Genomic DNA, 23,572 nt, shown 5'->3' with positions numbered 1-23,572 from the left:
AGCTTACCCCGTGGGACTTTTGGCCGCCCGCACTTCAGGCTCCCCAGAAAAAGCCCCGGGGCCGGGTCTCTCCCTCACCGGGACGGGGCGGGCGCTACCCGGGGCTGGGGCCGCCGCCCGGGCCGCGCACTTCCTCAGCGTCCCCCGGCGGTACGGAGCGGGGAGACATCCGCGGAGGGACGATGACCCAGCGACGGGAGCACGGAGCCACCGAGCCGCTGGACAGGGAACTGGAGGCCTTGGGGTAAGCGGGGGTCCCTCCGGGAAATGGCGGCCCCCGCCCAGCCCCGGGGCTGCTGAGGGGCGCGGGGGTCCCTGCGCAAAATGGCGGCCCCATCCCCGGGGCTGCTGAGGGGCGCGGGGGTCCCTGCGCGAAATGGCGGCCCCAGCCCCGGGGCTGCTGAGGGGCGCGGGGGTCCCTGCGCGAAATGGCGGCCCCAGCCCCGGGGCTGCTGAGGGGCGCGGGGGTCTCTGCGCGAAATGGCGCCGCTCGGGGGGTGGTGTAGGTGCTGGTGTAGGTGGTCAGACGGGGTGGGAGCTGCTGGGTGGGGTAACGAGGTGTGATTGCTGCGGGGGAAGGAGGTAAAGGGGGGTGAGGAAGAACGCAGCCTGTGTTTTAGTGATTAATTCGCTGGGGGAAAAGATTGAGGGACAGAGGGACTTGGAATGACTGCCTCCACACTGCTGAGCGTAGCATCAGTGTTAGTAGGGTCCTGATTTAAAGTCATTTAGCATTGGCTGTGTCTACAGATTAAATATAAATATGAAAAGTTGGGGTTGTTCAGCCTGGAGAAGAGGAGGCTCCCAGGGGAGCTCAGAGCAACCTCCCAATATCTGAAGGGGCTACAAGAAAGCTGGGGGAGGGCTTTGGACACGGGGGGGTAGGGAGAGGACAAGGGAAATGGGTTAAAACTTGGAGAGAAAGGGGAGATTGAGGTTGGAGATGGGGGAGAAGCTCTTTGAGGTGAGGGTGCTGAGCCCCTGTCCCAGGTTTCCCAGGGAAGCTGTGGCTGCCCCATCCCTGGCAGTGTCCAAGGTTGGATGGGGCTTGGAGCAACCTGGGCTGGTGGGAGGTGTCCCTGACCATGCAGGGGGACTGGGTGAGCTTTAAGGTCCCTTCCAACCCAAACCATTCTGTGATCCTTTCCCCAATTCAGAGGAACCTGTTAATCAAATTCCTGTTACAGGATTCTCTAATAACTGTGAAATGCAGTCACTTCGTGGTGGCACACGGAGTACATGGTACATCCTTTTCCATCTGTCACATTACACTCATCCTTAAAAAAATATCTACAGAAATCCATAAAAAAAACCACAACCCAGTACCACTTTTTCATTCAGAATACATGGCCTGAGTTGATTTATGCCAGCAACCTCTCCTTGTGTGCATCCTTTCTGCTTGGCAAGGAGTTTGTCCTCAGAGATGATGGTGTAGGACCATAGCCTGGTGTGGTTCCAGTGAAAAGGAACTACTACAGACCTGCCTTTTCAAAGCTGTAGCATCCCCCTCTGCTACATTTCCACTTCAATGGAAAAGCTGAACTTTGCATCCCACCACAAAATAAATAACCCCACCACAAAATAGTAAGCATCCCTTCAGGAAGGTGTGCTGAGTTAAATGTAGAGAGGTGAAGGAGCACAGTCCAAAAGCTGCTTTAATGTCAATACTTTTTCAGCTGTGAGGAGTAGGTGTGTCACCCTCCATAACACTGAATTCTCAGACACCACAAGGATTTTTTTTTACCCCAGATTTAGCCCCAGGTGGTGTCACAGTGCTGAGTTCCACTGACACCTGACACTGTACCTAGCACAAGTAAGATGTGAGTCTGGTGGTGAGTAGATGTCAGTGCCTTAGAGAAGGCAAACAGAAGCAAGGGTCATGCAAATGAGGAACACTGTGACAGTCACATACCTTTGGGGACAGGGTGGGGGAGATTTCAAAGTAGTTAATTTTAGAGCTTCTGCTTTACTGGCCAACAGTCAAAGAAGTCACAGGTTTGAAGAAGTATGAAATGGGAAGGACTTTTCATTTATTTTTGAAGAGAAGGGAGATTTGTTACTGAGATACCCGTGTAGTTTACCCAGTCAGATGGTCAAAGGGGAAATTTGTCAGCAAGGTAGATGGGTGGACAGGTAAAACCTGTCTTAACTTTCTGCTAGGTTTGGAGGACCTGTTCTAACATTCCTCTAATTACACTGAGAATATTGGAGCTGGTGAGGGAAAAGCAACAGGGAGGAAAAAAAAAAATCAATCAGTATGTACAACATCTATCCTCATTTTAACCCTGCTCTAGAGGCATCCCATCTGACACACACACACACAAAATACAAAATCAAGAAATAAGACTTGACAAGTATAGTCACTGAAAAATCTCTGTCTATCTACAGCTATTTATCAGGATGGATTTTGTTTTCCAGAGCCTCAGTATTTGTAAAGATAGACTTTGTTCTGTTACATCACAGGATAAGAAAGCAAGACTGATGGCTTTGACTTTTTTTTGCATATTAAATAAATCTGCAGTCTAAGACAGATGATATCTGGTATTTGGAGACTTTGGATGGTCAAACAACCAGGAGTCCAAAGGGAAAATTCAGCTTACTGCCAGCTTAACTCTCCAGGTGTTTATGGGTAGAACTAATGTCCAAGGAACAGGAAGATAAAAGTCAAAGCATGTTGTTATAAACAGTTTACCTTCCTCATTAACTTACTCCCTTAGTCTACCAAAATACTTAAAAGGGAGCACTAAAGTTTGTCAGGAGACACAAGCATGCTGGTTTTAAGGAAAAGGGAATAGAGGGAGGGATGGTTCTTTGGGGGAGTGTCTGGCTGTTTCTGGCCAGCCCTTTCTGTGTACTGCAGTGTGAAAGTCCTGCACCTGATCACCTTTGATGGGAGGCTGGGGAATTCCACATTGCATCTCACTCTTACTTGCACAAGAGATGAGAATGTGGAGTGTGTTGTCACCAGAATAATTACAGGCTGGTTGGTAATTCTGTCACAGCACAGCTTGGGCAACAGTGTTTGTCTTCTGGAGGTAAAAGGAATGGGGCCAGAGGAGACAAGGTTTTAGTAATAATTTTTTTTTTTTTGCATTTGCAGTCTGAGCCATTTTTTCCCTGCCTTGCAGCACAGCTTTTATGTTCCTCTAGCTCCAGGTTTGACAATAAGGTGACAGGTGGCAACTGGAAAACAGAACAATACACTTCCTTCAGGCTTACTTTTACTAAGAGGGGATAAAATCAGATCACAATCCTAGATCAGATGATGATAAAAATGGAGAATTGAGGCAGTCATACAACTGGGACAGCACCTGTGATTGTAAAAATTCCTTTATCTGCATTTCTGATGCAAATAAGGGCAAAATTACAACAGCTGGAAAGTGGGCTGAAGAATTGGGTAAAATTCAGAACAAAGGCAGTTGAGAGAAGAGGGCGAGAATAATGAAGTGAAAAGCAGAAGCTGAACTAGTGAAGGCCTACATTTAGAATACATGGAATTTAAGACTGGATAACACTGATGTTGCTTCCTTACTCAGTGCTTTCCTGCTCACTCCATCAAGCACTACACTGTACTTATTATTCCTTTAAGCCAAGAATGGGAATATGCCTTTGAAACTAGTATATAGTTGCAAAGTATAGGAAAATTCAGCTCAGTGTGGTTAGAAGATCCTTTTATAATATGAAAAACGGTGCAAAACCTGCCAACATCTAATACCACAAACAAACAACCCACAAACCAGCCCTCTTCCCCCAAATAAACAAGCAAACAAAACCCAGGGTAAAAAACTCCTCTGTATGACCCTGCTGGTGTAGTGAGAGCACATCTGGACCATCTCCCCCTAATGTTCCCTCTCAGAGATGGAAGAGCTGGCTTTGGTGGGCTCCAGGTGCTTCCCAGAGGGATGGTCACCCACCCACCAGGGAGTACAAGCAGTGGTACAGGAATCCTCTGTGGTAGGGAAGAGAGGTTTCCCAGCTGGACAGCGGGAACCTCCTTCCTGCTTCAGAGAAGGAACTTGGAATTGCCTGACCCTTTACAAACACCAGCCAAACACACCCACAGTTTCTAACTCTATCCAGGTTATAACTGAGAAAGTGATCTGATAGGGATGCAAAAACTAAACGTGACCTGTGCCCATTCTGCTTATCTGATAGCTGGGCACACCTCAGAGTTATTCCTGCAGACACTAGAAATTACTGGCAGGCAGATTTCCCTGCAGGGCTCTCTTCTGGTGCTGGCTCTTTCATTTTTATGAGGAAGAAAAGCAAGTGTTTCTGCTGGGTGTTACACAGTCTGAAAACAGAAGTGGCTGAGAAATGAATTACCCAAGTCACTCAGCGTTCATCCTCAGGTTAACTGTGGCTGAGTCTTTGTGTTCCCGGTGTATTGTGACAGATGTAAAAAGTTAATCCCCTGCTGCCAGCTCCAGGCTGGTTGCCCAGCCCCAGGCACAGATGCTGACACTGCCCTTGGTCATGTTGGGACAGACCTGGCCTTTGACTCTTGGGCAGTTAATCCCAAAGCAGATTTTGGCTGACAGGATGATGACACTTCAGTCTCTAAACATGCACTAGTTTATCCTACTGCATAGATCATCCATAGAGCACTGCCTAGAGCCAGCACAGCAATGCTCTGCCTATCCTGAGGCTCACATGGCTCTTGTCTTCCAAAGGGCTGACTCTCTGGAGTGTGTTGTGAAGCAGTTTATCAGCCAGCTGGCCCTGCAGATAGGCAGACATCTAAATTAAAAGTTAAAACTTGGTGTGAGACACCAGGTTTCGTGGCAACTTGCAACGATCAAGGTACAGAGAAAGAGTCTTCCAAGTGAAATGAGGTTTGACTGCCATGACACAAAGTCTGGAAAGTGCAGTGATCATGCTTCTGCTTCCAGTCAAGCTGTATTTCCCTGCCTGACACAGGAATAGACTTTGACCCCCAGTGCTGCCAGCACACACAGTTCAAAGGGACTCAGCACCTCTCCTCACACAGACAAGAGGACCCTGTGCCCTGGGTACAGTGTCCCCTCCTCCTGCTGCACCAGAGGGTCTGCTGGGCAAATGTCACCATCATTAATTCTGTATACAGCAGCTCCTACAGGACTGGCACTCCAGCCTTCTATAGCTCTGTCTCTTCTTTTGTGTTTGGTCTCAAAATAATTTCTAACGAGATCCTTTTTCATCAAAAGAAACAAAGTGTTCCTGTTGGGAATCGTGCTGGGTAGAAACAAAGCTGTAAACATTTAATGCTCTTCTTTGCAGGATTTTTTCCTGTGGATTTGGTGTGGAATCTTTCCATAAAGGGAGAAATTAATGAAGTTAGTTTTAATCAAAGTTAAATGAACAGGCAACAGGGTGTTGTCCTCCATTACTCAACAACGGCAAGATGCCCTAAAATTTTTGTTCATGAAATTAATTTTGGTCTCTTCTCCCAAGAAGGTTATCCTTCAAGTGAAAAATTTAAGTTTAGACAAATACACTTAATTGCAGATCTTAGCAGTGCAGATGAACTGAGCTGTGGGAAATAGAGAGTATGGGAAGGGTTTAAGTGTTGCGTTTTTGCCCCAAAAGAGGAAGTGTACCAAAGTGTGTCGGTATGTCAGGAAGCACAGGCTCTGAAAATAGATACAAGGATCCTGTGTACCTCCCAAAATTGCTGTCACCTTGTCTACATAGACCTGGGTCATTTGTTGCTCATGCAAGTAGAATTTTCAGGGTTTGTACACAGCTTTGTCAGTCACAACAAATAGAACAGTTTTCTGAGTGTGTCAAAGGAGGCTGCTGCATGGGAAAGGTGGTGAGAAAAGGTGCCTATGGGAAAGCTGCTCTCTCCAAATGTTATCCATGTTAGCTGCATCCTCTTTTCTCCCAGTGTCTGTAACCCAGCTGGAGCTGTCAGTTCAGAGCTTTGTCCCTCTGTGTCTCCTCAGGTGGTACCATGATAACCTCACCAGACATGCAGCAGAGGCACTGCTGCTTTCCAATGGGCAGGATGGAAGCTATCTCCTGAGGAAAAGCCAGGAAAGGGAAGATCTGTACTCCCTCTCTGTAAGGTAGAGTATGGGCAGAAATGATTTCACCTAATGCTGCACAACTAACAGTTAAAAAAACCTTCACTTCCCCTTACATTTGTTTGCATGCCTCATGCACTGAGATGTCCTGCAGAACTATTTATTTCCTAGGGCTCAAACTATTTTAATATATACTCCTAGTGGTGTAAATCCTGCTGAATGATGTTTTGTTAGAAGAATAAAAAAATTGGCTTGGATATGAAAATTACTCTCAGACTATCTTGTTGGTAAAACACATCATCCTGTGGATTGCTTGTAGACTTTCAGTCTGCATGTACGTCAGTTACAAGAGTTTAGGAAACAGCTGATGGGAGAAGAAGAGCTTTATGGTGAGGATAGTAGTATATCATACCAGTAATGCCAGTTAGCAAGTGCTAACTTCACCAGTTTCTCCATCACTCTATAGGAACCATAATTTCTAAGGGATGATTTAGTGGTTGAGTAGATGGTTCTACACCTCTGTCCTGGTCTGAGTGCTCAGAGGTGACTGGTTTGAGCAGCATTTCACAAGTGACAGAGGTCAAGCCCTTGAAGTCAGTCCCAGTAATTCACATCAGTTCTGAATCACTGCTAAAGAAGAGTGAATCATTCCCAAGAAGAGTGAAACCACAGTATGTTAGGAAGGGAGCATGACACAGGTGTGCAGGAGACACACAAGGCAGACCCTGTGTGGCAGCTGAGTGGAGCTCACCAGCCCTGAATATTTTCTTAGCCTTTGCCAGCTGCATGAGACATTAAGCTCCCAGAGTGAGATTTTTAACTAGTGCTTTGAAACTCATTTCTGCCTCACACTGAGCCTCTGAATGATTAGTGACTGCAGCTCAGTTGAGTCACAGGGACTTCTTAAGCTGCAGTCACCTGGGTCAGTATCGTGGTGCCAGCTACTCAGAACCCCAGCAGATAGGAGCACAGCCCTTTGAAATCCAGAATTTCTACATATTTAGTACCAGGGGCTCTTTCTAGTTTGGAACTGCAGTCCCTGGAAAAGCAAGGGAAGTGCAGTTTGCACATACCCTGTTCCCCAGAGGTCTTTCAAGCCTGTGGGAACTCCTTCACTTGTCTCTGCCAGCAGACCCAGGAACAAAGGTGCCTGGACCAGAGCTGCTGAAATCACTGCCACTGGGGGATATCCATTTCTATGCCCTAGGGGCAGGAAGGGGAGGTTACAAAATCAGTATTATTCAAAGTAACAAGTTTTAGTGACAAAAAGTAGAAGTTACAAAGTAACAAGACTCTAAGAGTAGTGTTTTAAGTAATAACTTTCCCTAAAAACAAACAAATCAAAGTAATTTTAAAAGAATCATTGTCTTGATGGTTCATATTTTTAAGATGAAAAGTAGCATTATTTGAGGTAACCTGACTTTTTTTTTCAAGAAAAAAATGATGTATCTTGAAGCTAGTTTTAAAGGGCACTCAGAAAACAAATTACTGTGATAAAAGGTAAGCAGTTTTTTAATAGGGAAAAAAAGCTTAAATGTTAATGAAAATAAATTTTCTGCTGTAACAAATTCTAGCCTTAGAAAGTCTACTTCAGGCCAATTCCAGACTCTCATTCAGCTCCCCAAGAAGGAACAAGACTTTCTGCATTACCACATGAACTGAATAGCCCAGACTGGAATCTGATCTTTTACTCTGTTACATGATTTTTTGGTGGGACAGCTCCCTTGAAATATTGTTTTTTATTTTAAAACATTTTAATAGTTTCCTGTTGCTTGTTTGTAGCTAAGTTGTTCTTTCACATTTTTGACTAATATTAAAACTTAATTTTAGAATAAGTAATTCAGTTTTTGGGGGATACACTTTTGTAGAAAGAAGAACTTCAGCAATTCTGGCTGTCATTTTCTTTCTCTCCTACAATGCATTCTATAGCTTTTACTTCACTTTCTGCTTCAGAAGGAACTTCAGTCATTTTCATAGTTTGCTTTAAGTGGAAGCAATGCTTAAACATCCCTTGAGGTTTTATTGACAGCTCTAAGAGAGATCATACATTGCCTGAAATCTCCTCCCCCAGCTAGATTGGCCAACTTTAAAAAGGAACTAGGAAATACAGTAGAAGCTGCTCACATTGCAACATTATATTTCCTGTGAAATTAAATTAAAATATGAAAGCCCTATGACTGCAGCAGTCACAGCAGCACAACACACCTGGCTGCATGCATCATGGCTCAGCTGAGTGTAGTGCAAAACATGGGAGGTACCACCAGTACTGTTCAACTGTAAATACTTATTTAAATACCTGTTTGATATTATAATATCAGGTGGGAGTGGCAATGAACAATGGAAAAAATAGTATGGATTCCTTTCCTCCCCATGTTTTCAGTATAGTTGCCACATACTTTTTTCCTGAGATGAAGTTTTCTCTGGTCTGTTTTGAATGCCATGAAGAGAAGTAACTTTTTCACAGAAGAGATGTTTGCAATAAATGCTTCACTTTTGTCTGCAGTCAAAACAGTTGCCTGCCTGGGGAATGAAGCCTTGCACACTTCTCTAGATACCATCAGCCTCCATAAACAAGTGCTGTTACTGCCCCAAGAAAGAACCTCAGCTCAGGTTTGACACCCTTAGAGCAGCCAGCCACTCATCTGAGTACAAAGCAGACAAACCCTAAAGCCCTAAGTACCTGCAGTCAGATCATTAAATCTCTGTTCAGGTACAAAGAGGAGGCAGCCTGCTATTGAGAGAGAAGCAGAAGGCATTTTTAGTGAGCCTGGGTAGGCACAGCAGCAAGAAGTGAAGGGATGGCATCCTGGTTAGACAGAAGGGTGGAAACCTCATTCGTGGGTCTTCTCACTGATTTTTCTCCATAGATCTCAGTCTCAGATGTGTTGCATAAGGTGTGAGGGTGCTGAGCCCATGTCCCAGGTTTCCCAGGGAAGCTGTGGCTGCCCCCTCCCTGGCAGTGTCCAAGGTTGGATGGGGCTTGGAGCAACCTGGGCTGGTGGGAGGTGTCCCTGCCCATGCAGGGGGTTGGAGCTGGGTGAGCTTTAGGGTCCCTTCCAACCCAAACCATCCTGTGATTCTATGAGGGACAGGAAAGGCAGCAGTATTGCTGCCAGGCCAGTTATGGTCAGCCTGTGATCTGGGCCCAGTTTCCTTTAGTTGAAGCTGCTGTTTAAGGGCTGTACATGACAAATACCTTTGGCATTTATGCCTTGACAAGTTTTCCCTTTTTATTTTAGGGGAAAAGATTCTGTGAAACACTTCCATATTGAACATACAGGAACTTCGTTCAAATTTGGATTTAATGAGTTTCCTAGCTTGAAGGAATTAGTCATGCACTTTGCAAATCAGCCTTTAATTGGGAGTGAAACAGGTAAGGAGAGCTGTACCTTTGTATGGACACATTTGTAGTGTTGCTTCACACAGACCTATAGTAAAAACAGCTTCTAGTGTGTTACCAAGTAGATCTACTGCTAAAACATTTGTATTAACCTCTGGTGTGTAAGCTGTTCCTCTTCAAACACTTTCAAGTACTCTGAAGACACAGCACATGAGAGCTTTCTGGGTTTTTAGCTAACCAGGGACATGAGCACTTTTTGGTTTCTCAGAGAGAGAAGCAAACAGCTCAAAATACACGTCCTGGAAGGACAAAACCTTCTCACAGAGAACAGAACCAAAACAAGGTGTTTAGTGAGGGAATGGGTTGAGGCAAGGTCCAGGAGCCCAAGGTATTGAGGACTCTGAGCAACCCAGCAGAGCCAAGGAAGTGTGGCTGGAGAAGTGCATCCAACAAGTGCCCCTAGATGGGTTTTTGTACAAAATACCCCTCACACAGCCTAAAATATTCAGATGACACATCTTAGAAATACTAGCCTGGTTTTATTGGCTTGGGAGGGTCATTTATGGCATCTCATGTGTGTGTGGCCTGAGTCCTGCTCGTTCCCAAGGAAAAGCCCTTCCAGGGAGTGCTGCAGAGACCTCGGGGAGGTTGGTGCCTCTTACACTTTTTAATTTTAGGAAAAGGTAAAGTCAGCTCTGCCACAGAGAGGCAGCTACTGCCAGATATTTTCCAAGGCTGCCTTGCCAGCTGACTGCCTCCTGCTTTTCTCCTCTGCAGGAACTCTCATTGTCCTGAAGCATCCCTACCCCCGGGCAGTGGAGGAGCCTGCCATCTACGAGTCTGTGCGGGTGCACACAGCCATGCAGACAGGCAGGACAGAAAGGGACCTGGTTCCCAATGCTCCCTCAGTAAGTTCTGCTCTGCTGAGCTTCTCCTGCCTCTACTTTAGTGTGGTTGGAGTGAGCTATGGGTAATTCATGGGTAATTCATCCCTTCAGGGGGGTGTAAAAACAGGAAGCCTTTTCCAGCGAGACAAAAGAATCCCAGACTTGTTCAGTCCCATGCCAAGTACAGCCTAGCCATGGCCCTCCAAACAAGGAACCTACCAAAGGTTTTCATTCTCCTGTTACCTTCCTTTTAGAACGCTGTCCTACAAAACCAAACCAATGAACAAACCACAGAACCCAACAAACACCACCCTAACCAAACACAACACTTCTGCCAGCTTGCTGACCACACTCATGAGGCCAGATGCAGCAGTACCTACAGCAGGTTGTAAGCCCTCATTCTGCTGAACATTCTTTACAGCCAGGGGGAAGTTTCTTTTTCTCTCTCCCCCCCACAAAACGGCAAAACCAAGCCACAGCTAAAGGAGTTACCATATTTTGTTTTACTTGGTCAACACAAGGATTAGGTGACAAGAACCCAATAGTAGTCCTAACAAACTCATTGCTGCTTATGATCTTTGCAGCCTTTAGCATGCCAGAATTACCTTTCCCAGTTAGCCATATACAGCCCTAACTGGGAGGAAGGAAGGATCATCACTTGCCTCTAAGTCAATTAAAAAAGGTCCAAGACAGACAGAAACACATTTGAAAAAGAAAACCCCAAACTGAAAGGCAGTACAAGCAAGTTAAGAGCATCTACATCCCAATAAGTATGTTAACTCAAAATCCCTTTTTTTGGCATTTTCACTCGGGTTTTATTACTTGAGAACCACCTTGCCTCAAAGCAGGAAGGCAGCTTGCTGTATCCTGACCCAGACTTAAACCCAAAACAGAATGATAGGAGAGGAGAGCCTCCACCCTCTGAGTGCAGCAACAGGCTGGGCCACATTCAACACTGTGCTGAGCTGTGCTGTGCTGCTGGGAGGTACAAGAGAACATCCTCTTGTCCACCTGGGACACCTGCTCTGACATCTGACTCATTTGGGCACTCATCAGGGACTTTATATCCCCAGTAACTCAGATGTAACTGAGACACATGGTTTGTCCTGAGCAGTATTGCTCAGAATGGAAAGAATTGTATACTGTATTTTTTTTTTTTTTTGAGAAAAGGAGGAAGTAGTACATTAACACGGGCTAATAAAGTTGATAAAAGAACCACTTCTGAAGTATCTCACAACTTCCTGGCCAAGTACCCCTTTAGCTTCCAGGGGAACTTCATTTCCACATACAACCCATAAAAAGGCAGTATTTTTTCAAGAGCAAGTAGTAATTAGCTTGGCAAGAATTAGGTTTTCAGAGGTCTGCACTCCCCCAACATGGTTGCTACACAGAGTTTCCATATCTGAAAAGTCACAGAATCCCAGTGTCACTCATGGTGGCAGAGAAACAGCTCAAAAACCAGTTTTTCAGTAAGCACATGCACTCAACAGGTTTTGCTTCTCAAAAAGGTGGGAAACAGAAGCAGAGGTCAGGCTCTAACCCAAATCCCTTTCCTTGTTATTTCACAGCTCGGTACTAAAGAAGGATATTTGATAAAACAAGGCAAAATAGTCAAGGTAAGAAGAACACTTCCTCCTTGCTTTCATTCTGCAATCACCTCCAGAAGCTGGGCAATGTGGAGCTGAAATAATTCCCCTACACTCCCCAGCAAAGATGAGCAACTCATATTTTGAGCAACACCTGTACACCAGAGCATGGGAACAGCTTTAGAGGTTTTCCTTCCCTTAGAAGCATTACATTAAATTCTCACAAGACAATTACCATCCATTCTTCATCTTTCAGAACTGGAAGACAAGGTGGTTTACACTGCACAGGAATGAACTTAAGTATTTCAAAGACCAGACAGTAAGTAGCAAACACCAGTTGTACTCTCTAAACCTCTGCAGCCTCCTCATAGCTCTGCCTTCTTGCATCTGTACCACAGCTTCCCAAGCTAAAGCTTCCCACACTGGCAGAGCCCTCAGATCTTTCAAATAAAATCCAGGTTTTGCTGATAACTTCAACAAGTTAATAGGTTTTATAGCTGGAAAAGATTCACTGTGCTCTGTCAGTCTTAGAGCTGCTGTTTTGGTTGCTTTTTGCAGTGGATTTTAAGCCACACAACCTAGCAGACAGCAGTGCTATGAAACCAGTTCTGAAGACCCTAGCAGTATACTTTGCATCCCTTGATTTCTTGCTTGATTTCAAGTGGTCACACAATGTACACAGAAAACCATTCTTTTAAAAGGAGTCTCCCTTCCTAGCACTCTGCTGCATCTGGGAAAAAGCATGCCCTTACAGTTTGTTGTTCCATTTCTATCTTAAATTGCATAAAACCAAGAAAACACCTCTACAGTTTCACCACCCTTGTATTCCTTCATAACCACAGCCACACTGCAAGCCTGTTTCATGTTTCCTTCACATATTACAACCCAAGAGCAGACCCAAGTACTCTCTCTCTCAGCAAACATCACCACTTCTAAACCCTGGCATTATTTGTAGCACCTTCCATCACTTTTCAGTTCAGTTCAAGACAACATGAATTGAGTTTCCAGGGTAACATTTCCAAGTGCAAACTTTTGTGTAGCATCAGTGACTTACCAGGCAGGAAGGTGTCTTTGTCAGGAACGTGGCCTCTGGTGCTCCCCTGGTTTCTGCAGACACCTCCAGGCAAGGAACTCGCTGGTGGCCCAGAGCTGGCATTTCTTTTCTTGGCTTCCTTCCAGTGCTCTGCATCCCCAGCAGCCACTGAGCCAGAGGGAAACGGAAGGAAAGCAACAAACACCTCAATACCACTGATGGAGGAGCAGAGGAACAGCCCAGGGTGTTCTGGCAGAGAGAGCAGGCTGGGTCTACTTCAGCTGCCTCCTCCAGAGTGCTCAGCAGACTCAGGCTGAACCAAACTAAAAGGTTTCCACCTGGGGAGAATTAAACTCTTAAGGAGAGTGCTGAATCATGGCACCTGGACACTGCTCACACAGCCAGACTCACCACTCTGCTCTGTCTGCATTTCTCCCTGCCCAGCTTCATCCTTTTAAAGCACTTAGGAATTAATTACACATCCAGCAGCTCGTTAGGCCTGATTAGCCCTGTAACCACCCCCTGCTCTCTGTAAACCTTAGCTGGACATGACACCAGATTTGCTGCTGTGTCATTTATGTTACAATGCCCCAACCAAACCCTCAGCAGTCTGCATCCAGTCCCAGCTTCCCTCCAACAGGGATCTCTGCTCCATGTCTCCATGGGATCTGACTCTCCTCTCCTTTTATACCTGGCTTAGTTCATCTCACAGCACCACTGGTGTTACATTCCCTAATTTGGGATTACAGTATTACAGCTGTTGTACCTGTGCCTGGAAAAGCCTGGTGTACCTGGGAAGGTCTGGAGGCACTGCAGATGAACCCTCTTGCCTTACCCTCTCTTTTCACGTGCTCACATTTTAAAAACCATTTTATTTTCAAGGCCACAGAACCAATTCGGGCACTGGACTTAACTGAATGCTCAGCTGTGCAGTTTGACTATTCCCAGGAGAGAGTCAATTGTTTCTGGTAAGTTGCTGGCTGCTTTCTGCACCCTGCTGGGAAGCCCAAAATCACCAAGGAAGTTTGAAATGTAAGCACTGGGTGCCTCTGCAAGCTCCCATGCTGACTGTGACCCCCCTTTTCCTCTAACTCAGGAGTCTGACAACCAACCTGCATGGCTTTGCCAAATTTCTGCTGGCAAAAGGGTTTTTTCTTGGGGAAGGGAAGAGGCCTGCATGTACTTGGGCATTTCTTTTCCTAATTCTGTGTTTACAGCTGTTGCCCAGAGCCATGGAAGGTGGGTACAGTCCTGGTGTTGGTTCAGATGTGGCTGCAGGTCTCAGAGTGACAGCCTCTGTGTCCCAGTGTGGGTCCCTTGTCCCTGTGGGGCTGGGTGGCATCTCCCCAAGCTGTAAATGACTGGAAAGCATTGCTGGCTGGAAAGCTGGTGTCTGCAGAGGGGCTGAGCCTCCCTGCCCTGCTCTGCCTTATCAACTCTTGGTGTAGGCCAGCTGGGTTCAGTTCTAGGAAGAACTGCCTGTTGTGACAGCAACTTAGGGAATATTTCTTGCTGTTTACTTGCAGCTTAGTGTTCCCACTGAGGACATACTACCTGTGTGCAAAAACTGGAGTGGAGGCTGATGAGTGGATGAAAATACTGCGCTGGAAACTGGTAAGGGGGTGTGGGGGGCTGTGCCTCAGGCTGCCCTTGGCACTGCCACCATCAGTCCCAGTACTGTGCCACCCACCTGCCACAGCTCCCAGTGCCTGCCAGAGGGGAGGATCTGTTCATATGGGAATACATAGGTTACATGGGATGTCTATCCCTGCACACCCACTTGGGCAGTCTTGGGATGCCCTTTTAACACACACAGGCATTGGGAGGGAGAGGTTATTTCCATCTTTAAGGATGTAATCAAGTAGACAGTAAATAATATGGAGCATCAGCACAGACCACACGTGTTGGGTCAAGAAGGAAGCAATGAGAAGACAATAAAAAGGCTTGAAAGTGTTATATGCTTAAAAATTACCAATATTTGGGTTGTTCACCCACCTACCTGCAGACAAAGAGTAACGTGTGTGTTTTTTTTTTTCCTGTTGCAGTCACAAATCCGGAAGCAGGTGGAGCAGCACAGTGCCCCCCTCAGTTCCTAGCTGTACCTCCAGCTGGCAGCACTCTGCCCAGGGGAAGGCACCACTGACAAGAGGAGGGTTTCACATCTCCCAGTGACACCTGCCACGTGTCTGTGCCTGCACAGGGACTCTGGCTCTCAGCTCTGCAACTGGGTGCTCTCGGGCTGGGCAGTCACTGGTGGAGACAGTTGTAAGATCAGAGTGTTGGTTTGGGTGTGCACAGTGCACACCGAGTTCACAGCAGCCACCCTGTCACACTTCTCTGGCTGTTTGAGGCACTCTCTTTGATAATTGATTGCAAGATCCATCTCAATTATCCATCAGCAGCATCTTCTGCAACCTGGAGCCTGTCACTTAAAGCCACTCCTTTCTGGAAACATTAACTCTGTCTTTTGTTCAGGCTCTTAAAAGAAGAATGAGAGAGGTAATGACATTTTTTGTAAACAGTACCCTGTATTACAACCCAGAGAGTATCCCAGCACCCTTTTGAAGGTGATGGATGAGTTCTGCTGCAGTCCAGGTGTGTGTGGCTCATGATGTGATGGCTGCAGGTGAAGAGCTGTTTCCCACAGCACTTGTGGGTGAGGGTAAGCAGCATCCTGCCATAGCTCCTGGTCACAAACTGGGATGATGAGAAACAGGCAGCAGGTTCCCAGCAGCTCTGCCACCTAAGCACAGGTGACAGGCCTGTGCAAGAAGCCTTTGTTACTAAAATTATGTGTTGGCCCCCTTAAAAATGGGCTGGATTTGGTACTTTTGGCTCATGCAGAAAACTCAATACAAGGTTTTGCCCAGAACTGTGTTCTAGAATCAAGTGCTGCTTGCTTTATAGTAAAGAAGATCAGCCACAGAAAAAGCACCACGTACAGTCAAAGTACACATTTAAAAGAACCCATCCAGCTGATGGAAATTCCCACCTGCATCTGGAGGACTTGCAGAGATACCATGGGGTTGGGGCTCCCTAACAGAGCTGTGAAGTGGAAGCACAGAACTTTGGTGCTGTAGTCAAAATAAACCTTACGTTTTGAAGCAAATTTTGATGCAGCTGCAGGGCCTGGTCTCACAGCTGACAGAGCTGCAAGACCCCCGCAGGATCCTGCTCCTCCCCCAGGGATGAGGAAAGGGGAGGGGGACACATCCCCCTAGGTAATGGTCACATTTCTACCAGAAGTGCCTTCACACCTTCTGCTGTGCAGAGTGCTGTGGCACTGGGCTTCCTGCTGCTGACACAGCAGCTCAGTGGCCATCAGATGCCTTTACTGTGAAAGGACTTCAGAAAAGGGGGGGAACATACTGCAAGAAAAAAGTATAGATTTGGACATAGCAATTGGGGTTTATTTCAACTTAGAAATTCAAAATACTTGGAAGTATTTTTATACAGATTTTTTTCTGAATAAAATGTCATTATAGAACTCCAGGTCTTCTGTATTCTTGTACTGTATTATTAAAGCTTTGTCATCCTTTTTGCCTCAAAGAAGTGGTATAAAAGCTGGCAGCCCCCATTCTGTTAAGAAGCTTGGATGAGTTAGTGTAAGACAGCAGCAGCACAAGGGGGAGTGCAAGGCAGCAGTCTGCAGCAGCATCACTGCTCTGAGAACAGCTTGGAAAGGAAGCTGGAAGCATCACCACTAAAGCAGCCTTCCCTTTCTCACATCTACACCTGCATTAACACATCAGAAGCAAGTGTGTCACAAACTACAGACAGGAAAAGAACTGGCACTTGGCTGGCCTGGGAAGCAGAGCCACAAGGGGCAGGGTGAGCAGGAGGAAACAGCAAGAATCAACCTAGAGGTAAGAGAAATGCTTTTTGCCAGAAATACAGACACAGAGATGACCTGGGGCTCAGCTGCCTCTGTAATGAGCAGCATGGAAAGCTCAAGGCAGGAGCTCAGCATAACCAGAAAGAGGTTGGCTGAGGAGTTTTAATGTCCAAGAGAGATTTTTGAGCCAGGAATTTCCAGTTTTCATTTCCAGCACCAGAGTTTCCCCCATCCTGCCTGGTGCTGAGGGTGGGTGAGGTGTAAATGGGGGAGCAGAGTCACCACCTTCCCAAGCCTGAGGCAGAGACTGCCAAGAGTTCTCCCTCAGGCCAGCAGTCCTTGTCTCCACTGCTGGAACCCTACATAGCAGCCATAAAAGGGGAATCTGGGGGGGATAAGGCAGGAAAAAGTGCATGGGATGAAACCTCAGCAAGAGGAGAGTCAGCAGTAGCATCTGCAGAGGCAAAGGACTCTGAGCATCACCCCACTGACACACACACTGGTTGGTTTTCAGCCTGTAAGCTCCTGGATTTTGTGTATTAGCAAACAATGAAAAGATGCCTGTTTGCCTCCTCAGAAAAGCTGATGTACTGCAGTGGATTAACAGGTCAATAGAAGAGTGGACGAGGCTCTGTCATTTAAAAATACTGTATTTTATTTATATTTATTTACTTAGGAAAACCTAAGGGTAAATGAGCCAAGAGTGTCACTGGTGATGAACCCACACAAAGACCATGAGAACTTCACAAGCTTTTTACACAAGAACCCCATGAAGAAGTGAGACATTGTTGAGGTGCTTTTATCTGGGCATCAGGAAAACCCCTAAAGCAACATCTTTCACAGAAATAGCTTTCTCCTTAGTGGAAGCAGGATGCAGCCAGCATCCAGATTAGTAGCACTTCCTTGCCAAAGGATCACCTGCCTGAGCAAGCTGGGATATTTACTGATTGTACCAGGAAACTTCTCTCACAATACTCTTCCAGCCACCCCTTGGAGCAGTTGTGCAGTGTTACCATCACCCTGGGGATAAACCCCACCATGTGCACAGTTCCCTGTGCAGCAAGAGAGCTGTGGTTGCTCCTGTGAGCCAACAGCATCCTGCTGACCTGGCTCAGCTGCCTGAGCTCAACTCCATGGGAGCTATTTTGGTGGTCTCTGCAGGACTGCACAACCTAAGAAGTGTGGCCTAAAGTAACATCCACCTACAAGACAGGAGCAGATGGTTTCAGCACTATGTACAATTTACTCTTACTTAGTATCCTAAGGAGCTCTGTGGTATTTCTTCTAAGACGTGTTATTTGGTTGAGGGTTATTGGATCTCTTGTCCACTGGGCTGCAGAGGGATGCTGCACTCTAGCTATGCCAGCAGGTTAAGAAACTTCAACCACCTGCCTCAGCTCTTCAAACAGGGGTGTGAGCTCCTTCTCTAAACTTACAATCAGCCCTGAAAGAGAGGAAAAAAAGACAAAAAAAGGCAGAATATCTCATCAAACGACATAACCAAGCAGCCCCTCTCCAATCCCTGCAGCTCCCTCCCCTCCCAGGACACAGGCAGTGTTTCTCCAGAGCAGACAACGTGCCTGGCTGCTTCCCACTGCCCCTGAGGCTGTGTGACCCTTCTGTGTGACCCTGAGGCTGTGTGTCACCCTTCTGGTGACACCCTCCTTTCCCCAGTGTCCCCAGGGGCAAGGACAGGTGCCTGACTGAAGGACCTCTCCACAAAGCTGAAGCCACAAAGGTTACTTCAGAAAGGAACTTGGAACTGCTGGGAAGAAACTGCTGGTTTGTACTGTGCAATCCCTCCTGGTGCACAAGCACTCTGACACAGCAGCAAAGCTATGGCTGATGACAGGAGAAACCTGCTTCACACAGAGTGACTCCTCCACAAAGCCACTCAAAACCTAGGAATTTTTGCTTACACCTTCCCCTTTCTTTGCTTCACAATACGCTGACAGCAAAACTCACAGCAGGAGCAGGGCTGAGACAACCCTGAAGTACATTTGGGTAACTTGTGTTCAGTTATTTAAAGACACTGTAAGGTGCCATTTCCCCACTGGTGTGCAGACCTACCCGTGTTGGCACTGCTGCTGGCAATGAAGCTGACTACCAGAGGCAAGCGATTGAACTGCACCACCTGCAGGCAGAGAGAGAGCAGCACGGTCAGACAGCACCTCCCATGGCACAGCTGTGCCTCACAAACCCCCTCTGCCAGCAGCAGCCCCCCCAGTGTGACAGCCAGCAGCCACAGAGATGGTTTTTCAGCACATCCAGACTCAGGGTCACAAACACCAACACAACAGAGTACCAAGAGGTGCAGGTGGGGAGCTTGGCATTCCCCTGCCTCTCACCCACCTGAAACCCAACCCACTGCCAGTCCTGCAGAGGACACCACAGACACCACACTCCCCACAGCTAACAAGGGGGCAGGCAGCCTCAAAATACTGTCCAGTGTACAGCAGCACCTCCTCTGCCATTCCAGGGAACTGGAATCTTCAGCTCAACAATGAGCTCCTAGCAGCAAGAGCATCAATCAGTGTGTGTAAACTAACCCAGCCACCCACTTATTTCCCAGCCCAGGGCAGATCATGCAGGCCAAAGTTGGGCAGTTTACTGCAATCATCATAAAAAGCTCTCAGGACCACTAGAATCTGAGAAGGGGCAGAAAATTAATAGACAGGTTTCAAGACAGGGGTAACCCAAAGCCTGCCACACTGGGGTTACTCACCTGGTACGTGTTGTAATAGCAGATGATACTTTTGTTTTTGGAAAGCCCTAATTTACTGCCCTGATCTGTGGCAAGGGCAAAGGTGGACAGAAAGCCAGGTCGCAGAGCATGTTCTGGAGCATTGTCATTGGCAACTGAAACATAAGGGAAGCGAGACATTTCAGAAGCAGAGCCAGCACTGAGGAACACCAAACACATCTTACCCACTGCCCCAACATGGATGGGACCATCTCCAGTGCATCACTCCAGATCCATTCATACCAGATACAATAAAAATACAGCACCAAAAGCCAAGAAAATCAAGTAATGTGTGTAAAAGTAGCAGTGCTTTTGAGCACAGACCAGCCACATCAACAAAATATTGATAAAAGCTCTTCCTCCTGCTCTGCATGGGACTAGGAGTGAAGACACCAGCACCTTACAGAGCTCCTGCTCTACTCACCAAGGGAAATTCTTGTGGCCTACAATATCGAGGGCATTGCAGACACACACACACAAAGATTCAGTGTAGGAGATGCATAACCAAATGCTGAACTTGAAGTAGAAGTTTTAATTTCATTTTCAATTCTGAGTATTTTGGTCGTGGGTGTTACCAGAGAAGGTTCTGCTGTGCTTTCCCCCCCTGCTGTTCAGTCAGGATTCCAGCAGCAGCACCCAGTGAGAAGCAGAAGTTACCTTTGATAACAGGCACACCATCTCTATCTGAGACCACAATGGCATGGAGACCTTCAACGCTGCAAAACAACAGAGAAAAAACCACACCATTTAAAACAAACACAGGAAACCTAGGGAAGATCTTTTTTTTTTTTCCTGAACGACTGTATAAGGAAGGGGGAAAGCATGGGAACATGTGATGCCTTCATTAATGCAGCATTTTACTGAAAGGGTGTTTTTTACAGACACATTTTACTGTGTCTGTCTAGTCCAGACAGTCCCTCAGAGCAGTGTCAAGAGAAACACCAAATGGAACTGCTGCACCCTGCAGGGAACCCTGAGCTCATCAGAAGGGCTGATGCTGCAGCTTCATCAGAGGTGAGAGCCTCTGCTCGCTGTCCCTGTCCCCTGTGCTGCTCCGTGCTGCTGGCAGTACCGAACCGGGATGACTCTGGGTCAGCCAGCCCACTCCAGAGAAGCGTTTGCTGCCCTCTTGGCCGCGGCTCCATGGGCAGCCTGGAGTTTTTTGGGAAGCAGGGAGCACACGGCTAGGCGCCTTTCCAGCCCGGTGAAACCCCCGCGGGACAGGACCGGACCGGTTCGGTTCGGCTGCCGCTCCGCCCCCACCGCAGCCGTGGGGCTGGCAGCTCCCTGCTCCCCGCCGGGCTCAGAACGGCGCCTTCGCAGATGGAACGCGAACGCAGGGCCCTGTCCGGTTCGGTCTCCTGGGCCTCCTCGTCAGTTACCTCGGCAGCTTCTTGTAGAGGAACCGCTTCAGGTCCTGCGGGCACAGACGGGGACACGTTACCCCTCTGCCCCCTCCCACAGACACCAGGACAGCCCCACAGAACCCCTCGCGACAGCCCCACAGATCCCACGGGGACAGCCCCACAGATCCCACGGGGACAGCCCCACAGATCCCACGGGGACAGCCCCGCAGAACCCCACGGGGACAGCCCCGCAGAACCCCACCGGGACAGCCCCGCAGAACCCCACCGGGACAGCCCCGCAGAACCCCACCGGGACAGCCCCGCAGAACCCCACCGGGACAGCCCCACAGATCCCACGGGGACAGCCCCACAGATCCCACGGGGACAGCCCCGCAGAACCCCACGGGGACAGCCCCGCAGAACCCCACGGGGACAGCCCCGCAGAACCCCACCGGGACAGCCCCGCAGAACCCCACCGGGACAGCCCCGCAGAACCCCACCGGGACAGCCCCGCAGATCCCACGGGGACAGCCCCACAGATCCCACGGGGACAGCCCCGCAGAACCCCCGGGACAGCACCGCAGATCCCACGGGGACAGCACCGCAGATCCCACGGGGACAGCCCCGCAGATCCCACGGGGACAGCCCCGCAGAACCCCCCGGGACAGCCCCACAGAACCCCTCGCGACAGCCCCGCAGAACCCCCCGGGACAGCCCCGCAGAACCCCCCGGGACAGCCCCACAGAACCCCACCGGCCCCGAACCCGCCCCGACACCGGCACCCGCTGCCGCGCCGCCCCGCCCCGGGGCCTCCGTCCGAGCCCCGACCACCGCCCCGCGGATCCGCACTCACGTCGGCCATGGCTGGGTCCCTCCTGGCGCTGCCTCCGCCGACCTGCGGGACGGAAAGACGGCGGCTCAGCTAGGGCGAGCGGCGGGAGCTGCCCCAGCCCGGGGGGAACCGCGGGGGGATCCGCTCCCTCCCTGCGGCCCGGACACCGCCTCCCCCTGCCCCGCGGCCATGGGAGAGGCCGCCCCGACACCCGCCGGGGGAGGGAGAGCGGTGGGGACGAGACCACCGCACCTGGGGAGGGGGGAAGGGGGGACAGAGAGGCCGGGTGGTCCCGCCGGTACCGCCCCGTTCTACCTTGGGCCCGGCCGGGCCGCCCTGCGCTGCCGCCCCCCGCACGGCTCCGGTTCCGGTTCCCCTTTAAGGCCGTGTCAGGTGACGGCGCGGGGCGCTCCCAACCCCGCCCGGACAGAGCCGGATTGGGCCGGCGGCAGAACCGGTACCGCCCCTGCGCAGGCGCCGCTACGGAATGGCGGCGGGGCCAAGAAGGGGGGAGAAGAACGGGAAGGCAGGCTGGGGGCTGTGGCAGGACCTGGGGTGGGGTGTAGTGGGTGCCCATCTCCCATCTTGAGTTTAAAGGCAAAAAGCTGCTCGTCTGGCGCGGCTCTAGAAAAGGCTGAATCAGGCAGAATAACCCACTGCTTCTGCAAGCGACAGAGGAGCTCACTCCAAGAGGGCAAATCTGTTTACCCACTGACCATCCATCCATCCATCCATCCATCCTTCCCTCATCATCATCAGCTGTGGCAATTTCATAAATTCAGAGAATGGTTTGGGTGGGAAGGGACCTTAAAGCTCATCCAGTTCCAACCCCCTGCATGGGCAGGGACACCTCCCACCAGCCCAGGTTGCTCCAAGCCCCATCCAACCTTGGACACTGCCAGGGATGGGGCAGCCACAGCTTCCCTGGGAAACCTGGGACAGGGGCTCAGCACCCTCACAGGACAGAATTTCTTCCTGATGTCTAATACAAATTTCCCCTCTTCCAGCTTGAAGCCATTCCTCCTCATCCCATCACTGCAAGCCTTTGGGAAGTCCCTTCCCAGCTTCCCTGCAGTCCCTCCAGGTACTGCAAGGTCTCCCCCAGCCTTCTCCAGGCTGCACCACCCCAATATTCTCAGCCCCTTTTCCCAGAAAAAGTGCTCCAGCCCTCTTACCACCTCCACAGCCCTCCTCTGGACTTGCTCCAACAGCTCCATGTCCTCCTTACTGTGCTGAGGGCTCCAGAACCAGACCCATTTGATGAGGACTTGGCCGCTGCAGGGAGGTGCTTAAAGCAGAAAGGAAAATCCTCAGAGCTGAGCTCCAGGTAACATTTTGAAAACACTACCTGGGATCACCTCAGTCCACCCTTCTGTTAAAATATCCCCTACCATACACTGAAAACATTTAAAAGACGCAGCTGGCCTTTCTAACTCCCTGAGCATGATGCCAAGTGCTGGCTTCTCCTCATCTGTCACCCTGCTCAGGACAGAGCTGTGCAACAGCAGCACCTGTGAGAGCTCTGAGGTTGAATTCAGCCTCCAGACCCAGGGACAGCCTCTCTCCTAAACCAGGAACAGGTCAAGTATCTTCTATTTTAATATTATTTCTCAAAAAGCCAGAGAAACCTGGCACTGACCACTTTTTGAAGTAACAGCTTCAAGGATTGGTGTATTAACTGATCTTGTTAAAACCAAGTGTTTCATTTGACTGTGACATTTTCCTTCTGCTCTCTTTGACAGATCTAGAAGGAGTAACAACTTTTTAAGGAATGAATGAAATCTATGGAACAAACAACCTTAAAAAACGTTCTTGCCCTCCCATATTAATCCTTTAATACAAGATTATATTGTAAATGTATATAATTTAAAGTTGTCTCCTTGCCTATTGTAATGTATCTTACATTTTAGTGACTATAATGTTCTACCTTTTCTTGCAAACTTGTAGAAGGATCAAGATTGT

General features: G+C 48.6%; 2 protein-coding genes across 3 annotated transcripts; one reads left to right on the top strand and one right to left on the bottom strand.

Moving 5' to 3' along the window:
* The first annotated feature begins 54 nt into the window (after positions 1–54).
* On the top strand, positions 55–16,274 carry DAPP1 (dual adaptor of phosphotyrosine and 3-phosphoinositides 1). Its single transcript, XM_030449527.1, has 9 exons — positions 55–244; positions 5,928–6,050; positions 9,248–9,381; positions 10,126–10,256; positions 11,804–11,851; positions 12,078–12,140; positions 13,737–13,822; positions 14,381–14,468; positions 14,900–16,274. Exons 1-9 carry the CDS (start codon positions 183–185, stop codon positions 14,948–14,950), a joined length of 786 nt encoding a protein of 261 aa, XP_030305387.1. The 5' UTR covers positions 55–182; the 3' UTR covers positions 14,951–16,274.
* Positions 16,275–16,946: 672 nt separating this feature from the next.
* On the bottom strand, positions 16,947–21,998 carry LAMTOR3 (late endosomal/lysosomal adaptor, MAPK and MTOR activator 3). Of its 2 annotated transcripts, none has more exons than XM_030449529.1 (7): positions 21,927–21,998; positions 21,632–21,675; positions 20,815–20,849; positions 20,090–20,148; positions 19,415–19,548; positions 18,760–18,823; positions 16,947–18,133 (listed from the first exon to the last, which is right to left on the bottom strand). In XM_030449529.1, exons 2-7 carry the CDS (start codon positions 21,638–21,640, stop codon positions 18,060–18,062), a joined length of 375 nt encoding a protein of 124 aa, XP_030305389.1. In that variant the 5' UTR covers positions 21,641–21,675; positions 21,927–21,998; the 3' UTR covers positions 16,947–18,059. The 2 variants fall into 2 exon arrangements, with proteins under 2 accessions (XP_030305389.1, XP_030305388.1); XM_030449528.1 differs by lacking the exon at positions 21,927–21,998 and adding an exon at positions 21,863–21,923 and having other exon boundaries at positions 21,632–21,673.
* Between the last annotated feature and the right edge of the window lie 1,574 nt (positions 21,999–23,572).

This window comes from Calypte anna, chromosome 4A (genome assembly GCF_003957555.1).
Source record: "Calypte anna isolate BGI_N300 chromosome 4A, bCalAnn1_v1.p, whole genome shotgun sequence".
Taxonomy (NCBI): Eukaryota; Metazoa; Chordata; class Aves; order Apodiformes; family Trochilidae; genus Calypte; species Calypte anna.
Note: the sequence above shows the minus strand (reverse complement) of the source record. Positions and strands in the feature narration are given on the sequence as shown.